General features: G+C 49.0%; 1 protein-coding gene across 1 annotated transcript in view; it reads right to left on the bottom strand.

The window, feature by feature from the left end:
- The window catches only part of Kif6 (kinesin family member 6), a 319,301-nt gene that overhangs the window by 13,074 nt on the left and 287,843 nt on the right, over window positions 1-18,384 (bottom strand). The window contains exons 17-19 of the mRNA XM_031347801.1: window positions 6,600-6,684; window positions 4,943-5,078; window positions 1,316-1,398 (exon numbers count right to left, since the gene is read on the bottom strand). Coding sequence (XP_031203661.1) covers window positions 1,316-1,398; window positions 4,943-5,078; window positions 6,600-6,684 — 304 coding nt within the window. The remainder of the gene's footprint in view (window positions 1-1,315; window positions 1,399-4,942; window positions 5,079-6,599; window positions 6,685-18,384) is intronic.

The raw sequence follows: 18,384 nt of genomic DNA, 5'->3' as shown, positions 1-18,384 counted from the left end.
CACCACCCAGGGCTCCAGGTTATCTGGAGCTGGCAAGTCGTCTTTGCCTCCACTTGGCTTCAAGATGATAAGATTTCTTGCCACTTTTGAACTGTACTGGCCAGGTACTTTGTAGAATGTCCCTTGCTGAGATCTGTGTGACATTTCCCTCAGGCTTCTACAGGCACTCTCAGACACCTTTAAAAAATGTGTGTGTATGTGCATGTACGCCACAGCATGCAGGTGAAGGCCAGAGGACAACTGCAGGACGTGACTGTCTCCTTCCACCATGTGGGTCATTGGGATTAAACTGAGGCTGTCACAAGGGTTTGTGGCAAGTGGCTTTACTCACTGAGCCATGTTGCCTGCCACTGGCATCTTATTTATTCTTTCAATTTTTATAATTATTTAGTTATTTACTTTCACTTTGTGTATGAGTGCTTAGTCCAAATGTGTGTAAGTGCACTGCACGCACGAGCGCTGCCCTGGGGGATGGGAAGAGGGCATCAGATTCCTTCGGCTGGAGTCACAGCTCGTTGTGAGCTGCTATGTGCTTGGTGGGAATTGAACCTGGGTCCTCTATAAGTGCAGCGACTACTCTTAATCGCTAGGATATCTCTCCTGCCCACTGGTATCTTTTTAGAAAGCTTCATTTCAGACTTCAAACATAGGCTCTTGGTGTGCTGGCCCCTTGATGGCAGAGATGGGTGCCTCATTCACACTGTCCCAGGCTCGGGCCTGGAAGGGCTGAGTCCGGGGTGGATGGCTGGAGGGTGTAGATCAGAGAGATTCTGCCACCTGTACTTGATGATTAGTAAGGGACCAGACCATGGTGTGCAGAGACATGAAGCCCCCGCTGGTTCTCTATACCATTTAGAGATCAGAGGGCATCAGATCCATGGGAGCTGCTGCTATAGGCATTTGCAACTTGGGCAGCCTTGTGGGAGGCTGTCAATGACTTGCCCATTAATCTCCTCAATCTTCTCTAGAAAGAGAGATAGTAATACCCTTGCCACAACTGCCTGATCCCTGGTGGACTGAGTACTCCCTAGGCTACCTCTTCCCAGGCCACGCCCTCCCAGGCCACGCCCCCTCCGGCTTAGCCTACCCCTTCCTACTCCTCAGGTGCCAGGACCAGAGCTCATACTGTTGGACAACTTTCCTCCTGTTACAGGGATGGTAGGTGTACTGACGTGGCTGTCAGAGTGGGGGTCTGAACGGGGAGCATTCAAGAGAGCTTCAAAGACACAAGCTGGAGGAGCTACAACCAATCAAACAGCAAAGGCAGGGAGCCTTTCCTGGGTGACCTAACCCAGGCCGATGACTGTTTCCTGACCTTTTCTTGGAAAGAAGCTTTGTCTCGTCCTGCCTGGGAAATGGCTTCTCAGCGTCCTGGAGGTTCGAGGTCGGGGAGTTCACCTGCTGGCCCAAGAAGGGATTTTGTGAGTTTATGTCCAACGCTACGGTATGACGTTCTCATTGTAACCCTTGTCCTCTGTCCCCAGCATTGAGTCTGAAACTAGAGGCTTCAGGCTGGCTAGGCTAGTGCACCGCCACCGAGCTGAATCCACAGCCCTTGATGTAATTCTCTAAAACACATTTTCTTCTTAAAATTCTTGTTTATATGTGTGTGTATTTGGGGGCCAGAAGAGGATGCTGGGTCACCCTGGAGCTGGAATTACAGGCAACTGTGAGTCACCCAGTTTGGGTGCTGGGAACCTAACTCTGGTCCTTCGGAAGAGCAGGAAGTGCTCTTAACCACTAAGCCATCTTTCCAGCCCTTTGATGTCATTCATAGAGGGAAAAGCCCATTACAGAAGTTAAGTTTATACAATGCATGTGTAAAAATAAATCTAGACATATGCTGAGCAAAGTTTTGTTTCATCAAAAAGTCTGTGAATGGGGACATTGTTAATACAGTCTGGATTATTCTCTGTGCCCTCCAGTTTTCCAAATAGTATGTACTTTTTTTCAGGTAAAAAAAAAAAAAAAAGGTGAGTGTGGTTTCATCTGCTCGCTCTGAGGAGATCCGAGTGTGTGCTTCTTGTCCCTAAGATCCTCTTATGGCATAATGGAGCAGGTCCCAGAGCGATCGCCTCTGCCACGACGGTCCCAGAGCATTCACTTCTGCCTTAGAATACCCTGCAACCCTCCCAAATCATACTGCAAGCCTCCCTGAATACCCTGCCAGATGCCCTGAACACCCTCTGGGCCTCCCAGAACCCATGAGCACAGTGAGCCTGCGAGGCGCTGAGCCTGCGAGGCAGTGCTGCCAGCTGCTCCCCTGGCTTCCTGCCTCTCGGGCAAGGCCATCACAGAGCACCATCACCTCCCTTCGTCCGCCTCAGTCCACCTAGGAGACTTTTATAGGATGGGCTAAGAACTACCCACAGCTGTGTAGCATCAGTTTGCCCTGGGGCAGGGTGTCTGTCATCTCTGTTGTCACCATCTGGACTCTTTTGTCAGCCTTGGGTGGCAGGAGGCTTATGGATCTGACCAGCATGGCTGCGCTGGCTTTCACTGTCCATATAGCCAACAAGCCATGGGAAGCTGCGAGCCTTGTCTGAACACTTCGCCAAGTACTACATGAGGTTCGTCTACTGTCCCGTGCCGAGCTCCCTTGGGCACCTGCTGACAGCCTCCCTCCCAGATGAACTTGCTAGGAACAGTCTTAGACCCAGAGTCCCAACAGAAGTCAGGCTCACCGTGGACATACATGGAAATCAATCATATCTTCATTTTCCCTAGCTTCAACCTGAGATTAAAAATGACATCAACCACCCAGCCACTCAGCAGTCCCTGTGAATTTGCTACCATTCACAGCACATATTACCTTATTGCCATGGCTGGTGCAGAAATATTGAAATGCTGTCTTCGTTGTGACTCTGAAATCATGGTAAATGCCACTAATACTTCATTGATAACCACACACCTAAATCTTATTAATTAATATTACTACAAAAGGATAAACATTTTATTACATAGCTTTATTTTTAAATTATTTTGATATCTCTATTTCTATTTAATTTTCTTTATTTTCCCATGTATTTAATTTTAATGAACTGATTTTTTTATTGAGATGTCATGTGGTCACTGGCAATGCATGAACTTACTATTTATTTGATTTTTAATTCATATGTTAATTTATTGTGTATGTGTCAAAGTACACCTTATGGGAGTTGGTTTTCTCTTTGAACTATGTAGGTTACAGGCATCAAACATCATCCTCTACATCACCCTCTTCTCCTTGCATGTCATATACAAGCACTACAGATATATTTAAACCTAGGTTGCACATATGAGAGACACATGTGGTATTTATCTTCCCAAGTCTACCTTATTGAACTTAATGCAATTGTTTCCATTGTATCCATCTTCCATAAAGATTATGGTTTCATTCTTCTTCATGGCTGACTAGAACTCCGCTGTATATTTACACCACACGTACCTTTTCATCTGATGATGCACGCCTACATTGGCTACTGTGGCTAATACAGAATGAGAATAGATGTGCACACATTTCTGTGCTGTGCTTAGGTTCCTTCAGGTACCTATCCAGGACTGGCATAGCCAGGTAATACTGTTATTCTAGTTTTGTCTGTTTAGGAACCATAATACTGATTTCCATAATGAATAAAAAATTCTTTTGGAGATGAGGTCTTGTTTTTGTGTAGCCCAGGCTGGTCTTGAACTCATAATCTTCTTGCTTCTGCCTCCTAAGTGCTGTGTCTGAAGGTGTGTGACACCATGGCCAGACATAATGCACTGTCAGTGCTTGGCTGGGTGTCCTTGGGAGTACACCCTTTCTGTCTCGAAGTTTCATTGTCCTTAAGTGAAGAGTGAGCCTGGGGGACTCTCCAGGGGCAATGTGAGCCTGTGACCCCCTCACTTCCATCCTACCATACCCATGGGGTTGCATGAGGGCAAACAGAAAGCTGCGGCTTTTACTGCTGCTTCTTAGCGGGTTATTTTAGCCTTCACAACATCAGAGAGACTTTCTAGAGATTTGTCTGGGAAATATGCAAAAACCATCTACAGATATGTCTACTGTGAAGAACCAGAAACTATCTAAATATTCAAGAACAGATCGACTAAATTGTCTAAAGTATATTTACAGGATGGAACAGTGACAGTTGGAAATGACATTACAGAGTTGTGATATGAAAAAGGCAGTTATTCTAAAAAGTTAAGAAATACAAGGCCAACCACAGTACTTGAAGACCAAAAAGATGTGGCTAGCTCTGTGGTAGGATCCTTGCCCAATATGCTTGAGATTCGGGTCTCGAGTCCTGGTACCACAAGCCATAAACCAACCAATACCTCTTCCCTCACAACACACATACACTTCATCAAAATGATAATGACCCCATGGGGGTATATATGCAGAAAAGCATGCAGCATTTTTCTTTATCATAAGCTGACTTGGTTCTCTTAAAGTGGCAAGATAAAAGTAATTTCTACTTTCTTCTTCATGTTTTCTAAAATTTCTAGAACTAGTGTGTGTGTGTGTGTGTGTGTGTGTGTGTGTATGTGTGTGTGTGTGTGTGTGTGATGAAAGAATGAACAACCAGGTCTGGTGGCACCTGCCATTAATCCAAGGACTCAGAAGGCAGAGGCAGGTGGATCTCTGAGTTCAAGCCAGCCTGGTCTACATGGAGAGACCCTGCCTCAAAGAAAGAAAGAAAGTAAGAAATGAAGGTAGGGAGGGAAGGAGAAGGGAGGGCAAGAGAAGGGGAATGCCAAATGAAGTCTCCGAAGTATCTCAGATGAAGCAACAGAGATACAATCTGAGCCGGAGACACTGGTCTTCTTGCGTTCCTATCACTCAGGGGTGCTCTTGCTTCGTGAGCCAGGCAGGGCCAGTGCCCACAGGCCTGCGGTTTGAAACCCTCATCCCACCCCACTGCCTCCCAAGGGACCCAAGCTTGTACAGGACACTGTCCCGATGTTCCCCACAGCATACCTGCAGGCAGGTGGCCTCCTCTGCCCACCAGGCCTCGAACTCTTTCTGCAGCTTGACCTTGGCTTTGTCCATGAGCAGCTGCAGATGCTCAATCTCCACCTTCAGGGCTTTCAGGCGCATAAATGTCGTTTTGTACCTGCAGTAGCGTTAGAGGAGCTGCAGTGAGCTGATGCCTGGAAGTCACCTGTACAGAGGGGCTGGGGGAGGCTGCAAGTGAAGAGGGTCTATGCCCTGGAAGCCTAGCAGAGCTGGGAAGGTGCTGGGAAGGGGGATGCAAGAGAGGCCTGCCAAGGCTGGGGCATGACTCTAGGTGTGGAGCTGTCAGAGAGATCAGAGTGGATTATTTTTGCTCACTAGGCACAGGGACTTCTCCAAGAATAAGAACTTCTTTTCATTGAACATGTCCTAAGGAGAAGTGTGACACTTGGTCTTCAGTGTCAGCATGGCTCAATTCTGAGTCACCTAAGAGATGCACCTCTGCAAGTACCCAGGAGGCTGTTTCCAGAGGGCTTTAACTGAGCATGGCTGATGTTCCCTGAACTGGGCAGCACCAGCCCAGGGACTGGAGCTCTGGACAGGGTAAAAGGAGGCTGAGCATCCATCTTTGCTCTCTGACTGCAGAAGTGTGTGGCCTTGTGTTCCTGCCCAGGCCTTCCATGCCCTGATGGACCACGAGCAGAAATAAACTCTTTCCTCAAGCTGCATTTGCAGTTGCTTTCACAGCCACAAGGGAACGAGGGAAGAAACTGATACAGTGAGAAGCAGATGGACAGCTGAGGAAAACGCCAATGGTGCCGGCAGACGGCACAGGGGTGCTGTGACGCTGTGAGGGAGTGGGGCACTGTGCGCGCGTGCGCGCGTGTGCATTTATGTGTGTTGGGGCAGTGATGTACTGGTGGCAGTGATGCCACCAGTAACATGAGGCAGGAAAGTGACTTGCTTAGGACCTCCAGTGAATGAACGAGCTATGCTGCCTGGCCGGGAAAGCCTATGTCTGCTCACCCTGTAAGTAAAATCGCTTTGGGCCTCTTGATAGCTGGGTGAAGACCCGAGGTTTTCAAGACCCAGGTTCAACTTTGCTAAAGTTGCGGAGTGAAGCCCACCATGGGCATGCTTCTTGGGTCCTTTAGAGCAGTGGTTCTTAACCTTTCTAAGGCTGGGACCCTTTAATACAGTTCCTCGTGTTGTGGTGACCCCCACCATAAAATTATTTCATCGCTACTTTGTAACTGAGGCCTGTGTATCGAACTCTTCACCCACTGAGCCACTCTACCAACTCCAATATTTCTGGTGGATGAACATTTGCTTTCTGTTGACAGACTTGCTGTGGCCGGCAGCTAGATGCTGTACGTGAGAACGTGCTTTATTGCTCCTGTTATGGATCAGAAATATCCAATATGGAATCTGATATGCAGGATATTAGGTGACCCTTGTGGGGGTCGCGATGCCAGGTTGAGAACCACTGCTGTAGAGGCCACTAGCTGTCAGGACAGGCCTCTTCCTCATTTGGCACCCCCTTTCCAGGCGCAGGTCTTGCTTAAGGCTACTCCTACTCTCTCCTGCAGTTTAAGGTTCCAGGCTGGACACCTTTTCCAAGGAGAAGCTATATTCCTGGAGGCCCAAGGAGGCTGGGCTCAGAATGCACAGCTGGTCTCACCTGCCTTTTTCCTCCTCCAGCTGTGCTCGCAGTCTCTCCTCCTGAGGGTCAGGCATGGAGGGTGGGACCATGTTCTCTGAGATTCCTGGAGGAGTAAGATACCAGGGGGTTACAGCGACAAAGAAAGGTAGAAGGAAAAAAATGGGAAGGGGCCTAATGGCAGAGGTCAAGGGCATCCAAAGACAAGAAGGGTCCTGGGAGTTCTTTTGGGGGCCTCTGGGTGGCAGCCTCAGCCTGGCTTCAGAGCCACCCTCCTCCTGTGTTCCTCCAGCTCTGGTATCTGTCACTGGAGGCAGACCTAATGGCAATGACGCCTGGGGGAGGCCTGAGACTGGCTGGTGGCTGTGACGTGGCCTGGATGCCAAGCCCTCAGTGTGGGTACCTGGCTGTAGGCTGGGGGCCCCAGAGCTCCTTCTAGCTCCTCTGCGAATTCCCCACCATCTCGGGGAGTCTGCAATTGTTCCGTGCTTCTTAGTCACAGCAGAGGAACCCACAGGTACAGCAGAGTGAAGGCCTCCCCCCTACACATGCTGCTGCTCTTCACTTTCACCCCTGCCTCCAGTTCATGCCCCCAGGTGCCAATGCCCCATATCCTCTCCTGGTCCCCACCCCTCCCCCACCCTGGCCCCCAGCACATACCATTGCTCGACCACCCTCCCTCCAGAATGAAGGCCTCTCTGCCCCTCCATACACCCCCCTCCCTGCCGCCCCAGCCCATGCGCTTTCTGAATAAGAACAGACTTAATCCTGATGATAACTGTTGGAGGCAGGCATCACTCCTGCATTCCTAAGGGGGCTTAAGGAGGTCAATGCCAAGCCCTGTGGAGAACGTCCAGATATTGGGTTCAAATCCCCCCTTGTTTGGTGGCCAGGGTCCTGAATTCAAAGCTCCTGGTAGAACATTTTGGTTTTTATTCATTATCATGTATGCGGGAAGTGCATATGTGTCACGACATGCATGTAGAGGTGGGGACAACTTTCCTGGATCTAGTCTCTCCGTCCACTTTCACTGGGTCCCAGGGGTCAAATGCTTCGCCCCACCAACCCCAGTAGTTCTGAGGGATGGAAATTTGCTTTCTGTTCACAGGCTTGCTGTGGCCGCAGCTCAGTGCTGTAGAGGGGACCACACTTCATGGATCACAGCTATTTCCACCAACTTTGAGCAGAGACTGTTCCCATTAATGTCCCCTTTCACTGCCACACGGGCTCTTTGGAGCAGCACAGAACATCTTTTCTTTTCTTTTTCTTTTTTAAAGATTTATTTACTTATTATATATAAGTACACTGTAGCTGTCTTGAGACACACCAGAAGAGGTCGTCAGATCTCATTATGGATGGTTGTGAGCCACCATGTGGTTGCTAGGAATTGAACTCAGGACCTTTGGAATAGCAGTCAGTACCTCTGAGCCATCTCTCCAGCCCCAGAATGTCTTTTGTATTTGGAAGGCCCTATATTCAACGCTACCACACTACATGAGTCTGGAGTCTTGTTCAAAGGCTGACTTGCCCAGTTCCTTGTATGTGGGGTTCAGTGAACTTGTTATTGTCTGATTATCCCATTTAAAAGTATCAATTTTAAATGGTATCACTGGTATCACTTTGCATCTAGGGTGAGAGGTGAGGGGGTGCAAAAGGGCTCTTTCCAGCTTTTAAATATGTAATTTCAGGCTGGGGAAATAGCTCCATGGGTACGTGCCATGAAAGTATGAGGACCTGTATTTGAACCCCCTGAACCCAAGGAAAGCTGGGTGCAGTAGTATGCATCTGTAGCCCCAGTGCCCAGGTGGGAGCTGAGGATGGGAGAGCGCCTGGAGACCCAGCCAGCCTGGCATCCAAGAGTGCTGAACAACAAAAAGAGGGTCCTTGTCTCAAACAAGATAGAAGGCAAGGACATCCAAGACTGTCTTCCAATGTCCACCTCCACGTGTGTGTCATGGCACGTGCCTGCCCACATTCACACCCAAAAAAGTCACACAGTGTGTAAGAATGTGTGTTCTGTTGTGCACAGTGGCGCACCCTTGTAATCCCATCACTTGGAGGCTGAAGCAGAAGGAGTAAATGTCTGAGGCCATCTTGTCCATCCAGGGATAGAGAAGGAGACTCTGGTCCAAACCGAAACCCCAGGTAATTCTCAGTCCATATTTCTGTAGGAAGCAAGTTACTAATGCTGACCGCTTATTGACTGTCCTTTCTAAAATGTTTTGCCCAGTTCATGAGGCACATATGAGGCCCTCTATGCGCCAGGAAGACCTCAGAATAACCATGCAGGGACGGCACTACCACCTACCTCATCACAGACTCCCTGTGCATAAATAACACAGGTCACATGGCTGGGCAAAGCTGAGGTGGGAATTTTTTTCCTGGTTCCAAAGAGCCAAATGGTTATACCAGCTCACCATCCTGGCATGTACGGCCCTCTGTTAAGCTTGTGGTTGGTCGAAAGCCTTTCATGCTTTTTTACAAGTGGCTGTCCTGTGTCCTGTTTCTGCAGGCTGGCCCTTGATCCCAGCTGCAGCACTTCTGGCTCTTGGGAGCCTGGCCTGCAGAGACTCATCCTCCATTTGCCCAGTCATCCCCATCTTCTTTCCCTCCTTACTGCTTCAACTGACGCATGGACACATATGCCAAGTGGTCACTAGTCTGCCTCTTATCTCTCTCTCTTCCTTCTGCTAGGCGAGCAGGTCTGTCATCTCAGCTGAAGATGAAGCTGGCATACTGTGGGAACATTTTATGTCCCGGTCTTCACGACCCACAATCCTCCATGACCCCCAAGTCACAGGCATAGGGAGCCTCAGAGGAGGGACGCACAGCACTGGTTTTCTGCTTTTTTTCCTGGAGCTTTGTTTAGAGGCTGAGCACAGGACACACTTGATTCCATGTTTATTTGATGGCCCTCTCTCTCTCTCTGAAAAATGGCAGATGTGAACCACAGAAAGAGGTGTTTAACACCAAATGACAGCGGGCCTTTAAATGCTCAGGACACTTCATTCCCCAGAGCTCCAGAGACACCCCATCTGCCGCGCACTCTGCACACACAGAACTCTGCCTCACCTTCCCTGTTTTAACACTGTTGACCCTGCACCAAGGGCACACAAGGGATTCAGTGACAGCCTGAGTGATGACCGGGGTTGGGACCAGCCAAGGGGCTGTGGGAGGAGGGTGGAGGAAGGGCCCTGGTTCCATTTGGGAGTCAGCATCAAGGACTGTGAGGGTGAGAGGGGAAGCTGAGGGGGACTGAGTCCCAACATGCATTCATGGCCCTTCGGCAGGAGGGAGGCTCCTGCCTTATCCCATGGCGTGTGCTGGTTTCTGTGGGCGTGCTGCAGGACTGGGGGATGCCCAGGAGCATAGGCAGAGGGTCATTCTCAATGTGTCTGACACAAGAATAAAAGGCTAGGTCAGCGACGGCTGTTGTAGTCATGGTCCAGGTTGATGTGTGTACCTCAATCATCCCCCCCACCACCGTAGGCTCTGCTGTTTGCTGTGTGAGCTAAGGATCAACAGGGCTAGAAGTGTGCAATGATGTGTGTGTGTGTGTGTGTGTGTGTGTGTGTGTGTGTGTGTGTGTGTAGAGATCAGAGGACAACTATGTAGAGTTGGCTCTCTTGGGTTGTCAGAGTTGCCCAGAAAGTAGGGTGTTACCTATGTAGGCACCCTCTCCTAGCCCCTTAAGAAATGTGTATTTAGTGGTGACTATTGGCCTATCCTATTCCAGAAGGATTTTGGCGACAAAGATGAACTTGAATCAACAACAGGAACAAAGTTAGGTCTACAGTATAATACAACAGATTGAAAGGCAAAGGTGGACAAAAGGCTCACGGGTGCCCTTTTGGAGGAGGGGGCAAGAGGACAGAGACTTGCAGAAATTAGGTGACAGAAAGGCACATGTGAAGGTCTCAGGCGTGAGCCTGCTTGTTGCCTATGGGAACAATGAGAAGGCCTGTGAACCTGCAGGAGTTGGCAGAGAATAGTAGAAGCTGAGGCTGTAAGGAAACAGAGACAGAGTGTGTTTGGCCCCTTTAGGCCATGGTAAGGACTCTGGCATTGAGATTGTGAGAACCTACAGTGGTAGAGTAGGGGGTAGGGGAGTCTCTTGATTTACTCTTTTGTAGCTGATCTGGGATTGCAATGAAGAGTCTCTTAAGGGGCGGGGTGGGGGGGGAGCTGTGCCAGGATTCTCTAAGCTCATTGAAAGGGTCTGGGAAAGAGGACTGTGGCAAGGGACCTCCAGCAGCTGGATGAAGGCACACAGTGTCCCCAAGTCACAAGCTACCTTGAATGTCCCAGATGGGCCCAGGCCAAAGGTGATGTTAGTTTTTTAGACTCCATTGGGACCCATCAGGAGACAGGAGCCAGCAGCCCCTGTGACGAGGAGTCTGGGCTGAGCAGTCAAAAGGAGGCAAGTGAAAACAGATTGAGCAAGGACAGAGGGGGAAGAAAAAGGGAGCTTGGGCTTGCATGCCTTTGTTCCCACTGGGACCGTGGCCATGGGCAGACAGTCACCTGACAGGAGGCACAGGGGGAGCCATCCTTTCAATGGAAGGATTCTATCTGGAAGAGTAGAGCAGGAGAGGCTAGCCCTGAGTGACCCTTGAGGCCACTATGATGCCCAACCAGCTTCAAAGCAACACAGAAAAGCAAGTAGAGTTTAGTTTTGCTCTGGCAGATGTCTCTCTGGATGTCACACAAGGAGGACGCCCCAAGCAGCTGAGAAGCATTTTTCAAATCAGGAAGCCAGAGGGCAGGGCATCCAGTTCCCTCATTGCTGCGGAGGCCAGCCAAGATGGGAGCCCTTCTGCCTGATCTTGTTCTACTGGGGAGGTCTCTAGCCCTTGCTTCTGCTTCTCTGAGATCCTCCACTCCAGACTCTACACAGTTATCTGATGCCTGAACTGTACAAAAATCTCATTTCTCTGGTTCGGTGGCTCTTAACTGAGGCGCTCTTTGAAATCACTTATGGAGCTTGTCAAAGCACAGTGGCAGCTGGGCCCCGGTCCAGACCTGCTGAGTTCAGGTTTGTTAGCATGTCCTCTGGAGATCCTGATGCCACCCCTTGTTAAGGAACTAGCTAAGGCTTTGGGCCCTCCACTGTAAATGTCTGTGCAAGAGTTCCGGAGACTACAGGACCTGCACAGGAGCTGGCTTGTGGGATGTAGTGTGTCCTCACACCTCTGGCTTGCCCTGCAGAAGTTTGAGGGCCACTGTCATGAAGGGGGAAGGAGCTCCGGGGTTTCCAGAAAGGACCACACTCTGTGAAGCCAGAGCTGGCTGCAGTTGGCCTTCATTAGGTGTTTGGCCCAATCTGTGTAACAATATGCACCACGTGGCTGTGACCAGACCTCCCAGCTGTCATCTCAGGAAATCTTCACACCTCCTGTTCTCACACACAGGGGACTTGGCCTTATCAAAGCCAGGGATTCTTCCACTGCAAGTGATCCAGTGGTTAAAGGAGACACAGGCAGCTCACTGAAGTCTGTATTAACTTACCCTAAGTGAGTCAAGGTGGTGCTGTTTCCTTGGAATGACTTTCAGGTCTGCAGCAGGGCCAAAACAAGGCCTCAGCACCCAGGCACTGGCTTGTGAGGACTGCCATTAACTAACCAGAGCATGATAACCTGTGCCAAGCTCCCAATGTGCAACTTAACCACTGGCTATGAGCAGGAGTCTGTCAAAATCTACGTCATCCCATGGGACTCCCAGGAGCAATCTGCCCCATCATCGTGATCATACTAGAGGTACACAGGCAGGCAATGATGGTAATTCCAACCATGTTGTGAAGCTGAGAGGGGCCTCTGGGCTTCTGTAGAGTATAGACTGTGGGGGTCTAACATAGCCGTCATTTGGCCAGGACCCAGCATGGGAGGATGCAGTAGGCTCGGTTGTTCTCCCAGACCAGACAGAGCAATTAGACATTTCCTTAGCTACCCAGTAAATTCTTTCAACACCCACTGGGTCTCCGTGGGCTAAACTTCCTCGTAGAGACGTAAATCACTCAGCCTTGTCTTGTTTGAGGAGTCAAAGCATCTACTCTTATGGAGATTAATGGTGTCAGAGGCTCAGTCACTGCAATGGTCAGCAAGCTTCTGGCCTCCCAATTAGACCACCTCTTGTGTGATGGCTCACATTTATTGTCAACTGAAATCATTGTGCTGACAGGTGCTCAGTGCCATTATCTATCTTGGTATCGGCTTTGTGGAGCACCTTAGCAGCACACAGCATGCCTGGGCTTCCACTGTGGTGAGCGTGCCTGGGACACATGCCTGGCGGTTCCTGGGACACACTCATTCCTGCACACACTGTCTGTCATCCCCTCCAGGAGAGCAGATGATCCTTGAGAGGAGAACAGTGACACTTAGATACAACCACAATTGTCTATCTCATGGAAGATCACAGGCCAGATGGCCCCCCTTCTACCTTGGGCTGCTGCAACCCCAACTGTGCCTTGCATGGTGTTCTTCCTATGCCTCCTCATGCCCCCAGTGGAGGAGCTGGCCCACAGAGAGAGACAGTGTGCACAAGGTCAATCAGCAACATGGCAGAGATTCTCGGAGAAAAGACATTCTCCTGGATCCTGGAGAGAGACATTCCTCATACCTACTTGAGCTTAGCTCTGTGGTCACCCCTGCTCTCTCTGGGAGCTCTCTCTCCCACTCACATCTATTCATAGACCTTTCTGACTCATATCTTTCCATGTTCTCTAATCTATCCATGATCCTTTCTTCATACTCCTTCTCATCTTCAAGATCCTGCTCTAGAAGCAACGTGTCTCTTGTAATCCTCTGTCCAGGCACAGGAGAGATGGCCCTGTGGCTTGGAGCATACAGCTCTCCTAGAGGACCTGAGCTCAGTCCTGGGCTCACAAAGGGCTGAAACGCCAGACGCCCTCTACTGGCCTCCTTGGACATTAGACTCGTGTACACATAGCCTCACACAGACACACATACATGCATATAATTAAAAACAAAAATAAATCCTAAAATCTTCTCTCTTGCCCTCTCAGCTTCATGGCTCCATTGTGACCACATGGTTGTTAGTGGCTCTCCAGAAGGGAATAAGTATGAACTGGCTCTCTTGAGACCCACATGCAGGTCTTTGGGAAGCATGGGTTCCCTATGCTAGAAAGAGTGACTTAGACTTTCTCTCTATGGAGATCTGAATGGCACTGGCAAGTAGTGTGGGCCAATCTCTTGACTGGTTTAGTCGGGAAAGTTGCTTTTGTTTATTTGGCCATCATTTATCATACACAGGAGCCACAAATGGGCTCCAAGGTGGACCTCAGTGCCGAACTGGCACATCATCAAGAGGGTGAGAGCTGCCTGAGCTCTCTTGACTCTCATCTAACCTCAGACAAGGACCAGAGCAGATGCCCTGGGAGACACTTTGAAAACAAAACAAAATAAAACAAAAATCTATCCATTTCCCCCCATCCCACATCGTTCTCTTAACTGGGGGTTGCGGGGAGGGATGTGTGTATGATGTGTTCCCTTCCATCAGAGCCAGCAAGTGGGGCTTGAAAGAGACCAACAGGAAGCTTGGTGGGCCCGAGTGAGGAGTGAACACTGGTCTCATGGGTGATTTCAAGCCACCAGTGTATTGTTCCTGAATCTAGAAGAGATATACAGAGTGGGCTCTAACGAGCCTGTGTGAGCTGGTTTCAGTACATCCCTAGACACTCTAGCACACTCCAGGAGACCAAGAACATTTTTTATAATGCCCCTGGATGGAACAGGACCCCAGGAAAAGTGCAGCAGGAGTGAAGCCACAGCTTCCTGGGGTTTGGACAGGCCTGTTGCTCCTCCATTTTTCTCAGGCTCAGTTCTTTTTGCCCTTCCCCTTCACCCTGGGGATCTGGCTGATGTGGGCTTCTTTAGCCTGGTATCCTGCCTAGGATCAGTCAGTGGAGATCATTAGCAGGCACCTGAGGGTAGGGAGAAGACAGAAGGCAAGACAGCTGAGGAGATGTCTCTGCAGGGACTCCACTTGACTGTCACATTCAAGCTTCAGTTGTGTCAGATGGCCAAGGTTTCAATGCATCCCTCCCAGTCTCCATGTTCCAGTCACTGCTCACATATGCCTTGGTCCTACGGGTGACAATAATTTCTGCTTTGATTGCACCCCTGGCGTGCTAGGTTGGCTTTTCTACACTCACCTACACCTTTATGAATAGCCCTTTATTTAATTTACTTCACAATGCCTAAAATGAATACTACCATATATTTTTTGTCAAGACCCCTGGTCACATGAGGTACATAGCTGTCCAAATACGAGCATACCCTTAAGTCAAGGACTTGAGGTGGAAGACCTCCAGAAACCCCAAGTGAGGAAGAGTCCAGTCACGGACATGTCACTATAGTACCAGATAGGGGACATCTATGTCAACTGGCCTCCCTATTGACAACCTCTTCATGTGGCAATGGAGCCCTAATGGGTGGAGCAAGGAAGGGAATTGAGAGCAGCTGACCACAGACACGCTGTGGTCACGACAGAAAAGTCTTCTCTTTGAAGAAACTTTGGGGTTCTCTGTGTAACTCTGGCTTTCCTGGAACTCACTCTGTAGACCAGGCTAGCTTTAAATTTACAGAGATCTGCCTACCTCTGCCTACCATGTGCTGGAATTAAAGGTATGTACAACCAACCATTTAATTGGTTGGTTGTTTTTGTGATGAACAATGAATGACCACTTGAATTGTGTGGTCACTCAGTTTCTGTTTGAGATAGAGAAGCCAAACATTCTGTAAGCATTTCAGAGAGGGAAGAGAGAGAGAGAGAGAGAGAGAGAGAGAGAGAGAAACACCAAAATGATGCTCTTCATGTACATAGCCCTCTGTACCATTCAACATGCTGGGCATGCTCTGTGAATTGTTAAGCCCACATAAACGACCACATGCTTGGAGGCAAAAATGAGAACTGGCACATTTATGCTTTTCCCTTTAAGTTAAGTGATCCTGATATAGTCATAGTGAGGATACTTAAGATGAATTTGAATAGTCATGGGATTCTCACTTTATTATCAAGGCAGCCATCATGGTGATTCGGAAAAAACAGTAATTTTTGTTTGAATTCTAAATCCTTGGAGTCTAATCTTTCATTGAGCTCAGAGGATTACTAGAAATCATTTCAACAAAGCTGAAAATATGGTATAAATAACCCTCTGTTATTTTGAATAACAAAATAACATCTCTTTATTTTGAAAACAAAACAAAACAAAAACAAAAACAAAACTCCAAGTCCTTTAATATAGTTGTTTTCATTCTTATTTTTCAATAAAAACCATTACAGGTGGTGGGAGGCTCTGTGGCCTCCACCATCCACTCTTCTCCACATCTCTCTCCATGGTTCAGTTTCCCACTGTGTATGTGTGATGCCCTTTAAGCATCACAGGTTGCACTGCATCCTTATGGGCAGCCCAGAATGGGTGGGAAACAGAAGAGGATGCAGAGCTGGGTGGGCAGGGAAGCAGGGTGGGCAGAGAAGCTGGGTGGGCAGAGAAGCAGGGTGGGCAGAGAAGCAGGGTGGGCAGAGAAGCAGGGTGGGCAGGGAAGCTGGGTGGGCAGAGAAGCTGGGTGGGCAGGGAAGCTGGGTGGGCAGAGAAGCTGGGTGGGCAGAGAAGCTGGGTGGGCAGGGAAGCTGGCCTATCTCAGAGGAGCTGAAAACGAGGTGCTACACTCAAACATCGTGAGAAATTTCCAAAGGTCTAACTAAACAACAACAAACAAACAAACAAACAAACAAACCCCAATCAAAACAAGTCAGAGCAAGGCTGAGGGGATTGCTCACGTGGGTAAAGCATGTGCTATGCAATTGTGAAGACCTGAGTCCAAGTCCCCAGCACCACAGAAAACCACATGTGATAGCACACATCTTCAGACCCAACACTCCTGTGGTGAGGGAGATGGGGAGCAGAGATCAGAGTCCCCGACAGCTTGGGGGAGGAGGTAGCCCAGTGAATGAAAAAGCAAACAAGGAGGAGGGTGAGAACCGCCACCTAGGTGGTCTTCTGTCCTCTACACATGCACTGCGGCATGTGCCGTAGCACACATGTGCCTATTCACACACACATGCACACACATACAAACACACATATACAAAGGTTTCTTTTTAAAATCACAAAGTAACTGGAAAGAGGCTGCACAGGTGTCCCCTTTATAAATGTTTCAGGGACTACTGAGACACTGGGAATTACACAAGGGGACACCATTGCTGGAGCTCAGCTCGGCTCCAACACTCTACACACCTCAGTGGTTCCCTCTCTTCCAATCACTACTGCACGTCTAAGTTCTCCATCACTAAGTCGGATCTAGTGCATGTATTATTGATTCTGGTCTTCACTGGATGAATGCACCAGTCTGAGCTCATCTCTCGACTGCTTGGTTGGGGACCTCTGTGCTTTCTATTTAGTTGGTTGGCTTGTATGTCTGTCACTGTGAGAACAGTGCTGGCTTGAATGTCTCCCTGGACTAGGCTCTTCACAACAGCTTCCTCGTGGCTCCCTGAGTAAACATTAATATTTTCGAAACACCAATTAAAGAAAAGGTTTTGAGGCAGGGCCCCACTATGTAGCCCTGGCAGGCCTAGAACTTCTCTGTGTGCTCCATATGAGCACAGAGAACACTGGTCTTCTGTTAACAGGTACCCATCTTATCATCAGCTCTTTGGGGAGGTTGAGAAAGGTTTTCCCAGCTCCATGACAGATGGGTGGGGCTTTCTCAGCCCTGTATCTATCCATCACAAATGGTGGTGCGCACGTGTATGTGTGTGTGTGTGTGTGTGTGTGTGTGTGTGTGTGTGTGTGTAATAGAAGATGTTCTATGCTAGAAGATGAAGTAAAGGGGCTTGTGTTTTGTCTTCTATGTGCTTGATTAAATGCCTTATTGATCCAGAGGAGCACATATGAAGTCTGGATTTGCAGAAAAGATGGCATTGATAACTAGCAACTCCATCCTGAGGCTCCGTAGTGTTTCTTCAAGGGAGTAAAAATGTCAGTCATCAGATGAGGTTACTCCACTAGCCTTGCCAGTGGCGCTGACGGCTCAGAGCTGCAGTGGTGAGCAGGCTGTGCCCGCTTCCTGGACATTCGTTTCCTTTTGTCCCCTGCCACCATTGATTTGCTGAGCATCTGCTGTGTCCACGCCTATCACAGACACACAGCACTTGAAAGGGAGACCAGCTCATGAAGCATATACTTTTCTGTTTCCTGGGGACAAGGAAAGGGATGCTCAGGAGGGCTGATGCCACGCACACTTGGCAGGACAGCAGTTTATGAGGCACAAGCTTCATGGAAGCCAGTCTCCTGCTCCTGCATCGTCTCCTTGGCAATTCCCTAACTCAGAGGTAGTCCAGATATGTCCTTGTGAACACGTGTGCCAGGTGCCCACCAAGACACGATTTACTAATAGTAGACAAAATTGGACATTGATCTCTGACCCTTACCAATGTTCCAACATCTTAGCCAAACCCTGCCTTGGAATGTTACCCATCCAGACTAATTGCCTTCAGCATTGAAGCTTACAGAATGGGAGACTTATCCCAGGGCAAGGCCAAGTAGAATCCTCATCCTCAGTCAGGTACTGTAGCTAAACCACTCCTAGGAATTAGCAAGAGACAGTCTCTACTAGCCCAGAAGATTAGCATAGTGGGTGTTTTACTAAGGATGGGCGGGACCTTGAGCCGAGTGTGTGTGTGAGACAGTGTGTAGCATTCAGCATTTGAGATTGAAGATTTGAGATTCTACATTTGAGCTTTGAGGCTCTATCCTCCTGGCTGGTGCACCCGCAGCCCCCCCCCA

The sequence above is a fragment of the Mastomys coucha genome, unplaced genomic scaffold (genome assembly GCF_008632895.1).
Source record: "Mastomys coucha isolate ucsf_1 unplaced genomic scaffold, UCSF_Mcou_1 pScaffold3, whole genome shotgun sequence".
Lineage (NCBI taxonomy): Eukaryota > Metazoa > Chordata > Mammalia > Rodentia > Muridae > Mastomys > Mastomys coucha.
The sequence above is the reverse complement of the archived record's forward strand: the minus strand, read 5'-3'. Positions and strand labels throughout refer to the sequence as shown.